The sequence below is a fragment of the Chiloscyllium plagiosum genome, chromosome 20, assembly GCF_004010195.1.
Source record: "Chiloscyllium plagiosum isolate BGI_BamShark_2017 chromosome 20, ASM401019v2, whole genome shotgun sequence".
In the NCBI taxonomy this organism is placed as follows: domain Eukaryota; kingdom Metazoa; phylum Chordata; class Chondrichthyes; order Orectolobiformes; family Hemiscylliidae; genus Chiloscyllium; species Chiloscyllium plagiosum.
In genome coordinates this window covers 52,159,126-52,173,930 of record NC_057729.1, presented here as the reverse complement: position 1 = coordinate 52,173,930, position 14,805 = coordinate 52,159,126, and the positions used below count along the sequence as shown (strand labels likewise).

The following is a 14,805-nucleotide window of genomic DNA, read 5'->3' as shown; positions in this document are numbered from 1 at the left end:
TCAGAGTCCCATCTGCTGCTCAGGTGCATGTGAAAACAATCCAGCAATTCTCTTGGGAAGAAGGGCAGGGGAGTTTCCCCAGCCCAGTCCCTACATTATTATTTAGCCCGCAAGCAAATCAGGAAGAAAACAGAGGACCCCAGCATAATATTAAACACTGAACTGGGGATGCTGGAAATGTGACACAAAAACAAAATTGCTGGAGAAACTCAGCAGGTCTGGCAGCATCTGTGGAGAAAGAAACAGAATTAACGTTTGGAATCTAGCGACCCTTCTTTCAGAAGTTAACTCTGTTTCTCTCTCTACAGAAATTGCCAGACCTGCTGAGTTTCTCCATTTGCGGATCTTGCTGTACTCAAATCGGCCGCCACGTTTTCATAACGGCAACAGTGACGACACTGGGAAGATGGCTTACTTTGAGACATTCGTGAGTAGTGACAGGCGCTATGTAAATGCAAGATCTATCTTTTCAAGCTCTTTCTTCATGCTTCCATAACAGTTATTTATTAAAGCTATTCTTAAAGTACGTGCACAGCATAGCCCGATACAGAACTTATTTCTCCTTTATTTTTCACATTTTGGTTAGTTTTTTTTTAAAAAAAATTACAGCAGATATAACAACATAACAACTTAGAAAAGGCCAGATCTCCCCAAATGGAGATAGACTTCAGCATAAAGTGTCACACTCTGTCTCTCTCTCTCTGTAACGCCTTGAACACTAGCTTCTCACTCTGTATAGTCTGTGGAGTGTAGCAAGATTGGAGCGTTTAATTCCAAAAAACTAAAAGTTTGTGGTTCGAGGTTTTTCGAAGTGCGAACGAAGGCCGGGGCGGGGGTTTGTGGGGAGCACAGGGTGTCCCAGGCTGTGTCCATACACCGAGCAGAAGGTTTACCGTCGTGTCTTGTGTTTGCTGCCAAGTCCCTGTTTGTCACCTCCCCTTCAGCTTGCAGCCTGGTCCGCAGACTGGGTGAAAATCTCCCTCACTCTCTCAGCCGCTGTCTCTCTCACTGGCGCTGCATCCGCAAGGTGCCCGGTGCCCTGAGCTTCGAATACCCGCTCTTCCCATCCTTCTCCTTAACCTGCAAGACAGAAACAAACCGAGCACCCTCAGTGAACACGAACTAACAAACGAAATATCTACAGTACCGGGTAGCTCACGCGTTCGAAAGTTGAATGAACAATTTCAGGGTTAATTTCATAATGTCGCTTTAACAAATCTATATCCTTTTTAAGTCGCGGTATAAAATGTATCAAATGGTTTGGTTAGTTTCACGAATTTTTCGTTAACATATACGGAATGATAAATGGATAATATATGCATTAGAGAACTCATCCCAAACCTCGTAATTTTATAAAACTTCCACAACATTTTCGATATTGCCATGGTGTGGAGGAGCCGGTGTTGGACTGGGTGGACAAAATTAAAAATCACACAACACCAGGTTATAGTCCAACAGGTCCAACAGTGCTTCCAAATAAACCCGTTGGACTATAATCTGGTATTGTGTGATTTAACCATTTTCAATATAAAAAAAACTTAATTTGAAAATTACATTATTTTTCAGATTATTTTGATTTAAAAAGTATATTTATGTTTCCACTTAAGGGTTACGCCTGACTCTATTTAAAGTCAGAACGAAGTCCACTCCAGAGGTGATCAGGTATCATATTAATGACACGCCGTCAGTAACAGTAGAACTGTAACCAATGTGTAACGTGATACACTCCACATTATTGTTTGTTCTACACGGGGGTCAGTTAAAGGAAACACACACTGGGCTTCCTGAAAGGTTCCCTCCCTCCCCATGTCTCCCTAACCCCAAACCCACTCCCCATCGCCACCTCAATGATTCACAGGCACACATAACGTTGCCAGTGTGTGTTGGCATGTTTGTAACAAAAGGTGTTGCAGAAACTCAGCAGCTCTGGCTGCATCTGTGCGGAGACAGAGTTGGCGTTTCGAGTTCTGTTTCTGAAGAAGACTGAACTCCAAACGTTAACTCAGCTCTCTCTCTGCACAGATGCTGCCAGACCGGCTGAGTTTCTCCAGCACTTTCTGTTTTTGTTCGAGATTTCCAGCTTCCCCAATTCTGTTTTGTTACCCTTGTAACTGGGAGCGACCCATTTCTGAAGGCAGTTTTTCAGGGACAGAGGAAAAGTGAAATCTATGGAAAACATTGGAACCTAGAAAATGCATTCTTGTGATTTTAAATAATTTCCTAAGAGAAATGAGGTAATTTGAATTTAATTCACAAAATAAAAATATCCAAGTGGGTTAAGTGTTGGCCCACTCACAAACCAGGTTAAATGTTGGTGCATTGAGACACAGGAGGTTTAGAAGGAATTTAAGGAAAAATGTTTTCACCCAGAGTGCAATGGGGATCTGGACCTTACTGTATGTGAGGATGGAAGAGGCAGTAACCCTCATAACATTTCAATGTGCACTTCTGATACCAAGGCATACAAGGCAATGAGCAAAGTGCTCCAAAATGGGATTGGAATGGTTAGTGGTTGTTTTTTGACCAACACGTAAGTGATAGGCCAAATGGAGTTTTTTTTTTTCTGTGTTGCAGATCTCTATGACTCTGACAGGGCTGAGCTGTTACAATAACATTGCATACTGACAAAGTGGCCACTCTGCCCATCCAGAGTTTACTCTTCAAAGGAGGGGAGTTTTTTTTATAGATTAGTTTAAAATGAAAGTCAATGATATAACCCAGAGCAGGACAAAACAATATTTTTTTTAAAAAAAAAAGTCTGTTTCCATGGGCACATTTATAATGTTGTGAATTACAAAAATAAATTAGTTTTTAAAATAAAATAAGCTTTAAAGTGATGATCCTCTTGGGGAGCCTTCCCTATGTAGATAGGCAACATGGAAAATGTTCTTCCACTGGTATTAAAACAAACAGCACATGTGTAAAAACTATGGGAAAGAGCTACAATGTGTGTAATTGAATTTAACAGTTCAGGTGGCGCCATGAACATGAAGTACAATTTTGCTGGGTTTGCAAATGCTGGAAAAATCCCATCAAGTTTGATATTTCAAATTTATGGTTAACAATTTTTCCTGCCATTGATTATATAGAGTCTGCAAGTTAAAATAAAAACTTTAACGTGTTCAATAATTTATTTTGGGGGTGGGGTGGAAACAAGTAATCATCTGGGACTTGAACACAGCATTTAACCAGCTTTGCAACATTAAGGAGGTGTGAAATATCTGTTCAAAGTTCCAAGGATCCTGTGGTACAGTTTTGGTATTTCCCTGTAAGGGGCAGAATGCCCGGGTTTAGAATTACAGAATTGTTATGGTGCAGTAGGCCAGTTGGCCCATCATCCCTGCACTGGCTTGTTAAAAAAACAACCAAAAGTGCTGGTTTCCTGTTTTTTATCCCCCCTATACCTTGCACATTATTTCTATCCAAAACATCCAATGCTCTCTTGAATGCCTCAGCTGAACCAGCCTCAATCACATTTCCAGGCAACACTATGTTTCCAGGCCCACTCATAATTTTGGAAACTTCAATCAGATCTCCTCTTAGCTTTCTTCTCTCCAAAAAGAAGAGCCCTAACTTCTTCAGTCTATCCCTCTAACTGAAATTCCTCATCCATGGAATCATTCTTTAAACAGTCTTGTTCAAATGCCACTTGTTCTAAATAATAACTGAACAGGTTGATTAAAAAGACCCACGCTCTAAATTCTGAAAAACGTTGTTCATGTCAATGATTCATCTGCTGAGCATGTTCAACATTTTGATTTTATTTCAGATTCACAGCATCTGAAATATTTCACTTCTGTATACATTAAAAATGATACAGCATTCTTCATGACATATCTGATAATGAAGGATTGCTAGTTAGACTGTATAACCAATCAGATTTATCAAAATATTCATATCTCCAACAGATGATGACCCTATCTCACAATCACAGAGTCATACAGAATCATATGCCTATACTGTCAGTTTCTGACAATTTCACTGGCTATGGTAGATTTGTGGACATTTACAGATGTATAGACATTATAAATGTCTATAAGTCACAATATTCAAATATGTTATAGAATGTTATTAATCACTGTTAGGTATCTATTTATCACTGACTTTATCAGCACTTGTTCAACACAGAGATGAAACTTCTTTTAAATAAACATTTAATTTGTATTTTACTCTTACTCTGCAATTTTAATTTAAACATTTTAAATTTTTGATTACTAATTTATTTGTTCTATTTCCAAATGTGAACATCTTCTGGGTCTAATCAATCCTATTGATTTGGTGATTTTGACATCATTGTTCATGAATAACCTTATATGGAAGTGACTGGTGGACGCCTTTGCTAATTGCTCCACTCATTGTCGAGGAAGAGACAAAAACTGAGCTCAAGTTCATTCCATTGTCACCACACTTTACAACTACTTTCGTTGTTTTTATTTGACACACTGTAGTTGCTATTTTCTCTCCAGTTTATTGATATCCATAGTCCACATGGAAGCAGGAAATCTGACTTTATCTCATCCTATATGTTCTCACCCACTGAATAAAAAGAGAGGATAGGGGTGCAGGCATTGAGATGAATTTGCCTTCAAACATTCCTATTTTCCTTTGGGATGTGTCAAGTTTCCACTTGGTGTGTATGTTTTGTTCTTCATTCTCTTCTAGTAAACTTAAATGTAAATGCACAATGAGCTGCTTTACTAGCTACCTTATAAATAAGAAGTGCTCTGAAAGCTTGTATTGTACTTTCAAATAAACATATTGGACTATAACCTGGTGTTGTGTGATTTTTAACTTTGTCCACCCCAGTCCAACATCAGCACCTCCACATCATTACTTTATCACCTTGCCCCCATTCTTTTTCATGAACAGCTTTCTAAAACATTGTGATTGCTATCCAACAGTGCCACATTCATCATTTATGCAGTTTATATACACTTAGCTTCAATGTTTTAATGAACTTTTAATGGTCTTCAAGAACATTAAATCTCTAAAAATATTCAGACTGCTATTTACATACCAAACAAACTCAAAACTAGGACTTTCCCGCTGAAGGGCTTAAGCCCGAAATGAGGATTCTCCTGCTGTTCGGAAGCTGCCTGACCTGCTGTGCTTTTCCAGCACCACACTCTTGACTCTAAACTAGGATTGGTTGGCTAAGCAGTCTTATTGACCCTGCATAAATTTCTGAAGCATGTCTCACAGGCAACTTACCATTGGATGATGATATTATTAACACATGACACTCTGAAAATTATCTCAAAATGGACTGGAAAACCTGTCAATTTTGTTGGGCATAGTTCCAATGTGATTCAGATTTAAAATCAGTGATACGATAATTGTAACTTTGCGAAATGTATTCTGAGTTAAATGAGTATTGGTTAGATGGGATCATGTTTCGTGAATTTCAATGTAACAAGATAAATATGCTTGAAGTTGATTTTCTCTCATTTCTAAACTAATTATTATTTTACACAATGTTACAATACTTTCCTACAGTGTTGAGTCAAAAACCACTGTAACAATGGTTAAGTCTGATTATATTGCTTCGAAATAAAGGTACAACATCATGATCTGTTCTGTATCTCTCCCCAAAGTTGCTCGCTAATGTCCTCCACACAAACACATTTTCCTTGACATGTTATATTTGTACTGAATGGAACTATTTCTGGTGTTTATGTAGTGGTTTTCCTGTTGAACAGGTGGACGACATTGGTCTATTATGTCTACAATTAGGGATTGACCCACAAACAGTATTGTGTCTGTACAGCAATGTCTCTGGGGCCTAAAATGCCATTAACAAAATCCTCAAAGATAAATATATATTTTAAAGTTGTCATTAGTATGCTGTGATGAATTAACATTTTCTCTGCCTCTATACTTCACTAAAACAATTTCATGAGATGATTTGCTGGAGAATTGCAAGAAACAAAGTTTAGTTTTTTTTAAAAGAATAAACACTAGAGTACAAAAATCAGAAAAGTCAACTCTTTTGGCATAAGTTACATTGTTTCACTTTTATATAAATCTGTAGAATTTGTAATTTATATTTCTTTATGTTGTGAAAAAAGTGATAGACTAGCCTGGTAAGACATTCAAGGACACATTAACTTCAAAATCAATTCATTTAATGAATTTAAAAACAGTTTGAGGATTTAAGAACGAATCTATCTCTATTTCTGAGCCTTTGAATGGTCACTTACAACATATTAAGGAGAAGCAATCGTATAAATGAAAGTAAATATTACTTACTTGTAACAGTCACCATTACTGGTAATTGATTGTTGAAAATAAATTACTACTTACATTTAATTATTGGTGATACCAACAAATCTCTTGCTGAAATCTATTGTAAATGATGGTAAAAGCGTTTAAAGTTATAAAACGGGAGATTGTTATTTCTGAAGTCAATTTGAGCTTGATGGCTTGCACTGCATATGATTTCTATCAGCTGCAAAAGCCACCACGTTTGACTTCCTATTTTGGAAAGGGTTATTTGACAAATAGTTGCAAGAAATATTTCTGTGAGTTTTGGAATATGTATTCTTAAGCTGTCTAAAATAACAGGCTGTGGTTTTAAAACTCAGATTCAGCCAATGATCTTACTACAAAATGTTACTATGGACTCAGCAGCAGTCCTCACTTTCTCCCCATTTAAATGGTCAAGTCCAATTGAAGATTCTGAACATTTAATCAAGAGTCAGCCACTTATTCCCAAAAATTTAAGATAATACATTTGGAGGTCATTCAACAAAACATGCGGAAATAATTTCAAAGCAAGAGTAAAACAAAATAAAAGAACTTACTCCAAAATTAATATTAAATATTAATACATAACCCTGCATTTCAGCAGCAGATGTAGCAATTACCTATATATCAATTGTCCCATAGCTGGTCGCAGTCTCATTTCTAAGTTGCAAGCCCCGGTCCGAGTCTTGGGCCCAAAAATTGAGGCTGCATGACAACCTGGCCATGTTAAATTGCCCGTAGTATTAGGAGCATTAGTCAGAGGGAAATGGGTCTGGGTGGGTTACTCTTCAGAAGGTCGATGTGGACTGGTTGGGCCAAAGGGCCTGTTTCCACATTGTAGGGAATCTAATCTAATCTAACACTAAGGCTGGGCCATCATTTTGGAGGTACCAATTTTTGGATGAGGCATTAAATGAAGGCCCTGCCCAGGGGGATGTATAAGATCCCGTGATGCTATTTTGAAGAGGACAGTTATCCATTAGTCAGTATCTATGCTTCAATCAACACAGCTCTGAAACAAATTATCTCTTATTATCATATTTCAGTAGACTGTGCACAACCCCATTGTTGCACCACGTACATCACTGCAGTGACCAGGCTTCAGAAATATTTCATTAGTTATACAGCAATTTGAGGTTCATTTTAGTTATGAAATGCGCTGTATAAATTCAGTCCTTTTAATTTATTTGTCATATATTTAAAACAGGAAGATATCACAAGATGCTTCAGTTATAAATTTTAAAATTGGCGCTGATGTAAATTAGATCATCAGAGTGTAATCTGTGGGGTGTGGGGTTCTTAAAGAGGATAACAAAATGAGAGACAATGTTGTTTAGGGTCCGAGGCTGAGGCTACAACATCAATGCGAAAGTGAAAGGGATCAGGGAAACTAAAGATGAGCGAACATAGCGTTTTTGGAGTGTAAGGGTGGAGAACGTTACATAAATGTAGTATGAGGCAAGAGGGGGCTCAATGGATGAACACAGTTAAGGGAATTTTAAAGTCATGGTGTTGGACTGGGAAATGCAACAATTAACACAATAGATCTGATGTTGGAATAAGAGTCCAATAGTGTGGTGCTGGAAAAGCACAGCAGGTCAGGCAGCATCTGAAGAGCAGGAGAATCGACGTTTCGGGCATAAGCCCTTGATCAAGAATGAGGCTTGTGGGCGGGAGGGGGTTATCTCTCAGCCCCCTTGCTCCACAAGCCTCATTCCTGATGATGGGCTTCTGCCCGAAACGTCGACTCTCCTGCTCCTCTGATGCTGCCAGACCTGCTGTGCTTTTCCAGCACCACACTCTCGACTCTGAGCTCCAGCGTCTACAGTCCTTATTTTTTTCCTTATGTTAGAATAAACCTTTTTTGACCAAAAACATAGTTAAACCTCTGAAATAAAACAAGATGCGTATCTACGTGAAAGGTGCGACATAAATGCAAGCTGTTGTTAAGGCCCTCCATTTAAAGCAATGAAATTCCTACAACAACACTGTAATTAACTCGGATCCTCACTCCTGACTTTGAAGGTAAGCTCACTATGGGAAATACTTTAGCAAAAAAAGCACAAAGAACAGATACAAATGTTTCATTTTGTGTCTGTCTTTTAAAGTATTATCTTTCTAGGTGAACTCTGATATAGCAACCAGAGACATATTAAGAACTCACAACCTATCTGAAGTGGGGGCTTAGCTTAAAAGGTGACTCGTAACTGAATCCAAATCCATGTCGTTTTCAATGGAACGAGTCGATTTGGAACATGTTGATTGATCGAGCGGTGGAACTGTGTTCAAAGTAACTTTCAAAGAGTCTCTGAAATTTTGTTTTAAAATTTGGTGAACATTTTGACGGGAAGGGAGGGAGAGGGATGCAGGGCTTAGGTTACATTAAAGATGAGATTCCCTGCAGTTGAAACAGGCCGTTTGGCCCATCAAGTCCAGACCACCTTTTCAGGAAAGAGTAGGGTGGGATTAATTGGACCACTGTGGAGTTTGCACATTCTCCTAGTGTCTGCGCGGGTTTCCTCCGGGTGCTCCGGTTTCCTCCCACAATCCAAAAGATGTGCAGGTCAGGTGAGTTGGCCATGCTAAATTGCCCGTAGTGTTAGGTACATTAGTCAGGGGTAAATGTAGGGGAATGAGTCTGGGTGGGTTACGCTTCGGAGGGTCGGTGTAGACTTGTTGGGCCGAAGGGCCTGTTTCCATACTGTAGGGAATCTAATCTGATCTAGTTTCAAAAAGAAATAAAAACAACACAAGCACGATGGGCCAAATGGCCTCCTTGTGGTGTTTCAGTCTGGGCTGTGCAGTTGTCCCAATGTCAAAGTGACGAGCTCTATCTCGTGAGCTGCCTGCCCTCCTCACCCCGAGAGTAATGTTACCTACCCCTTTCCTCTGGTTGCTCAGACAGAAGGTGCAGATGGACCTGGGCTGCGAGCCCTCATACTCATTCTGGCTGCTGTAGACGGTGGTCAGGCACGGCTGACCATCCACACACTCCTCTCCCACCAGCAGGATGTTCCCCAGGTGGGAGATGTAGCTGGAGGCCAGGCGGAGGGTCTCGATTTTGGAGAGTTTCCTATCGGCGGGTTCGGTGGGGATGAGGGTCCTGAGGGCGCTGAAAGCTGTGTTCACGCTGTGAGTCCTGTCCCTCTCCCTGGCGTTAGCCGCTTGCCGGTGCTTCACCACCATGGTGCTCTTGGTACAGGCCAGCCTCCTCCGTTTGCCCGAACTGCCGCAACAGTCCAAGGACTGATCGGAACCTTCGCTCTCATTCGCATCATCGTCGGAGTGAAGGCTAATATCCGGGTAAAAATGCCGGACCGGTCTCAGCATGGTGAAGGCCATGGATTCCACCAAACCCCCCCTCCAACACAATCCACACACATCCACCCCACCCCCTCCCCACCCCCTCCACCCTCTCTCCGTCCTGCCCCCAACACTCTCCCCTCCTGACTCTCAATAGCCCCGCGGCTTCTCAATGGGAACTCTTTGCGGACCTCACTCAAGAGCAAACTCTTCAAAAAGAAAATAAAAACAAAAGTAACTCCCTCCTGATCCACAGGCTGCAGGAACACAACCCCCCTGGTCTTCTGTCATTCAAATCTGTTGTGATAAAAGTCCAAAATCCCTTTATATCCCAGAGGAGGGGCTTGAAGAGACACGCAAGTCCTGCAGAATCCAATTACCAGCGCAGTTTATCCCGACCCTCCTGTGGGAGCAATCAATGGGTTTATCAATTATCTGTCAAAACCAATGATTTTTCATTATTCAAAAAAAGTACATTAGAAGTGATTCACGACTCTTTCCAAAGGGAGGACGGGACTATTTCATTTGAAAGTTAAACACCTGAGTTTTTTTTTAATGTTTGTGCTCGGGAATAAGCAGAAATTGCCCTTTCACTTAACGCTCGCGCTCTCCTTTTTCAAGTTGCTGGGGTTTCTTGCACAGAAAGCAGGCCTTTCCTTCCCAGCCCTTTCTCATTCCAAGCCTGCAAGGTTTAATTACAAGTGCATATTCCCCCAGCTCCCCGCGTCTGTTAAATATTGCAGCTGGGTTTCCGTTCAAGAGTTACCTAGTGTTTTTTTTTCTCTCTCTTTAGCCCTCCCGACATTATCGAAAACAGATTCCTCAGTCCTCCCTGGCTCTGCTGGTCCCCCTCATAGGATATTGAGGTTTTAAGATGTAAGTAGAGTTCCCGAGAAGGAAACAAAACGCAGGTAAAACAAAATGATTTTCTATTTCCGACCTCAGTGATAGCTAATGATCATTGATGATTTTAATTCTGGTGTGTGTGTGTCTGTGTATGCCTGGACCAATTCTTTTTGAATGCAACGTGCATATTAAAGGACAAATTATTCCACTTTAAACCTCTACCACTAACAAAAATGGAAACCAGGACCCTGAGACACCCTTTCATTAACGGCCCCATTTCATACACACAGCATTACATTCGATAATCACCTTTTTTTCTCCAGTGCTTTGGTTGAGTTCTGTTCGGCTCTCTGCTGGACAGATTGGTTTGCAGGAGGTGAAATGAAAATATATAGAGAGGCGAACTTCCGAGCGCTGTCTATTTTAGTGGCCATATCTGCAGTGCACTGTGACCAGTGCTGGCGTTACACAGGGGAAGAAACAGCGGCAGAATCTCCAGGCGGACGCTCAACTCTAGACCTGATTTTTCTCGACAATCCAGACCCAAGCCGCCACTTCCTTGAGGGAACAATGAGAAACGCCAGGAGAAAGCAAAATGCAAACATCAGATACTTGCCCGTGATGATGCGCGTGATTCTTTCAAACTGACTTCCCTAAACTTTCCCCCCTTTACTTTGGTGGATGAAGAGATTCCAAAATGCTCCAGGATTGCTGTGTGTCCGCTTCCAAATTGCTGACTTCACCAATTTGCCGTAACGGAATGGCAGAAATGGTTATTCCTAATGTTTGGTTTATGCCTTTGTATTTCAGTAAAAAGTAACTGTGTAGGCAACAGAGAACGAGTGCCTTAACAGATGCATACATACAGAGACAGAGGTGCAATCGACTCAAATATGACACAATGAAACACTTACAAATAAGGACCATTAGATACAGCAAACATTACCAGATACACACTGTTAAATAGATTCGCTCCTGGTGGGTATTTTACTGCTCACTGAGGGAGTCCAATTGCTGTGTGAAAGTGCTTTTTTTAAATTTAACCTATTTTTCTAATCAACCTGTTTAGACACACGCCTCTGGAGCAGGTGGAACTTGAACCCGGGCCCTCCCGGTCCAGGGATAGGGGCACCACCACTGCGCCAGAGATAACGTGCACTGAGAGCTCTGGATAGAGATGGTTCTGCTTTTCTTTGCCTGCTCTAACACCTGCTACTGCGGTGTGTCGGAGAGAGTTGCAGGGTGACTGGTTTAGTCACGGACTCGCCTTCCTTAGACGTCCCGGAATGGGACTTGAATCCCGAGCTTGTGGGTCAGAGGCAGCGACCCGGCTCCCTGCAGTACAAACCCCGCCACCCCTCAGCGTGTATGAACCCATTCACACAAGGCACATACATACAGACACAGCACAACACACACACACACAAACAGACATACACGGACACACAGATACACAACACAGAGACACACAACAGACACACACAGATACACAACACACAGACACAACAGACACACAAACACACAACAGACACACAGATACACAACACAGACACACAACAGACACACAACAGACACACACAGATACACAACACACTGACACACAACAGACACACACAAACACACAACAGACACACACAAACACACAACAGACACACAGATACACAACACACACAACAGACACACAGATACACAACACACACACCACAGACAACATACACACACATACAAACACACACACACATGCCTTGTGGGAGTACCCGCTCCACATGGAATTAAAGAAAGTTCCTCATCGCCTTGCCAAGAGCTTCTGGGAAGAAGGGTGTTGGCACTTAACCTCTGATGAAAGGTCCTGACCGAAATGTCGTCTTTCTGATGCTGCCTGACCTGTTGTGCTTTTTCCAGCTTCACACTTTATCGCCTCGAACTTTCCAACACCTGCAGTCCTCACTAACTCCAACGTAACCCCTCACCCCTTCATATCTTTTAATAACAAAAATTTGGCGATTCCTCAACACCCTGGTCCCCAATTTCCCTTACATTCCACGGGATTGAGAGTAAATGCAGATTTTCCCAGCAGCGTCCATCGGCAAGCACTCACTCTCTCTCTCTCTCACTCACTCACTTACACATACAGACACAGCCAAATCTAACTGCAAATTCACCAGCACTGTGTTTACTCTCACTCTGTCAGAATAGTGTCTCAGTAGCATACCTGTTAAGCATTGTGTGGGAAAATTGAATTATATAGAGTCACATAATCCGCTATAGGAAGATATTAATAAGCTGGAGAGATTTCAGAAAAGATTTACCAGATTGTTGCCTGGAATGGACGGTTTGAAATATAAAATAAGCTGGAACATGTTTCCACCAGAGCATAGGAAGATGGAGGGTGATCTTACAGAGATTTATAAAACCATAAGGGACATGGATAAGGTAAATAGCAAGGGTCTTTTCCCTAGGATAGAGGAGTCGAAAACTAGAGGGCAAAGGCTTGAGGTGAGAGGGGAAGGATTTAAAAAGGACATGATAGGGCAACCTTTATTTACACAGAGGGTAGTTCGTGTGTTGAATGAACTGGCAGATGAAGTGGTGGATGCAGGTACAGCTACAACGTTTAAATGACATTTGGGTATGTACACGAACAGGAAAGGTTTGAAAGGATATGGGCGAAATGCAGGCAACTGGGACCAGTTTAGTTTGGGAACATGGTGGGCGTGCACCAGAAGGGTCTGTTTCCATGCTTGTATGACTCTGTTTATCAAGTGGGGCATGGAAAGGATAATAGACAAGGTCTTTTCCCTGGGGTGGAGGAGTCCAGAACTAGAGGGCATAGGTTTAGGGTGAAAGGGGAAAAATTTAAAAGAGACCTAAGGGGCAACCTTTTCATGCAGAGGATGGTACGTGCATGGAATGAGCTGCCAGAGGATGCGGTGGAGGCTGGTACAATTGCAACATTTAAAAGGCATCTGGATGGGTATATGAATAGGAAGGGTTGAGAGGGATGTGGGCCAAGTGCTGGCAAATGGGACTAGATTAGGTGAGGAATCTGGTTGGCATGGACGAGTTGGACCGAAAGGTCTGATTCCGTGCTGTACGGCGGGTATGAATCCCCACAGTGTGGAAAGAGGCCATTCGGCCCATCGAGTCTGCATCGCCGCCACCCCCCCACACCCCCCCCCCCCACCCAAAGAGCCCCGACCCTATTCCCGTAATCCTACATTTATCATGGCTAATTCCATCTCGCTTACGTATCTCCAGACACTACAGGACAGGTTTAGCATGGCCAGTTTGCCGGAATTGCAAATCTTTGCACTTACTGACTTTTGAAACATTCAGGACTCCTACCGTTCGAGCCTGTCTGTTTTGGAGCCTATGAATCTCCACTGCTGCTGTGACAGACTGTTTATCGACTCAAACGTTTTCGGTACAGAACGGGGCCGTTTGGCCCATCATGTTTTGACGGGTCAATAAAGACACTGACCTCATTTTCAGTTACAGTGTTGTATCGAAGTTCATGTCACCTTATTCTGATCGAATGTTACTTAATTCGAAATTCAAACTTTAATCTGGAACAAGTGAACAGAAAGGAGTTTTTTTTAAAAAAATTCTGAATCCTTAGATCTCTGGGCCCAAGCTTTCTCTCAGATCTCTTGGGAATTTAAAATCTCGGTTTGCATCGCGCAGTGAAGTTTGAGACTAGATAATAACAAGACGAATCCTTAAATTAACTGGAAAATGCACGGATTCCGGATCAATATCTGAAAATAAGGTTTTAATTCATTCTTCCAGTGTGCCTATGGGTTTTCCACCGAGAATTTCATTTCACTTTCAGCCTTGCAGCCTTGCAGGGGTTTTGCTGGGGCCTCTAAGAGTTCGCCTGGATTTGGGTTTATTTCCACAGAGCCCTGCAACTTCCAACCGGCCATGCATGGAGCTGGATGCAAGCTCCAAAACCACCACGGCCAATGATAAATCCCACTCCCCTTTAAAGGGAAGATGTGTAAAATAACTGATAAAATAATAATTTGATATGTAATTTCTACAGGATCAAATTTGAAAACAAAATGATTAAGCACTGTCCATTTTCCTTGCCTAAATCTGGAACTGACTCCCCCCGCCCCTCTCCCCCCAGCAATCGGCTCCGTTATGTTTTTAGCAAGTTTAAGCATATTGTTTTATGCTTTCCCGCTTTCTCCAGCACGTCCTTAAACAATTCTACCAAACAAAACAATCCTTCGAGAGTAAAGCTCTTGAAATAAATCGACTGTGCAAAAACTTTCGAGCAGCCAGGAAGAATTGCCAGGCTAGATTTAAAGGAGATTTCTTTCCTGTTATGATATTGTCCATTTAGCGAGGAAAACAGACGCGTGTAATCGTGAGCTAGGTATAAGTTTAAGACTATAAAGTTAT

At 41.7% G+C, this 14,805-nt stretch overlaps 1 protein-coding gene across 1 annotated transcript; it reads right to left on the bottom strand.

Moving 5' to 3' along the window:
* Positions 1-498: 498 nt before the first annotated feature.
* Positions 499-9,600, bottom strand: tcf15 (transcription factor 15). Its single transcript, XM_043710816.1, has 2 exons — positions 9,127-9,600; positions 499-1,080 (listed from the first exon to the last, which is right to left on the bottom strand). The coding sequence occupies exons 1-2, from the start codon at positions 9,586-9,588 to the stop codon at positions 1,006-1,008; spliced, it is 537 nt and encodes a 178-aa protein (XP_043566751.1). The 5' UTR covers positions 9,589-9,600; the 3' UTR covers positions 499-1,005.
* Between the last annotated feature and the right edge of the window lie 5,205 nt (positions 9,601-14,805).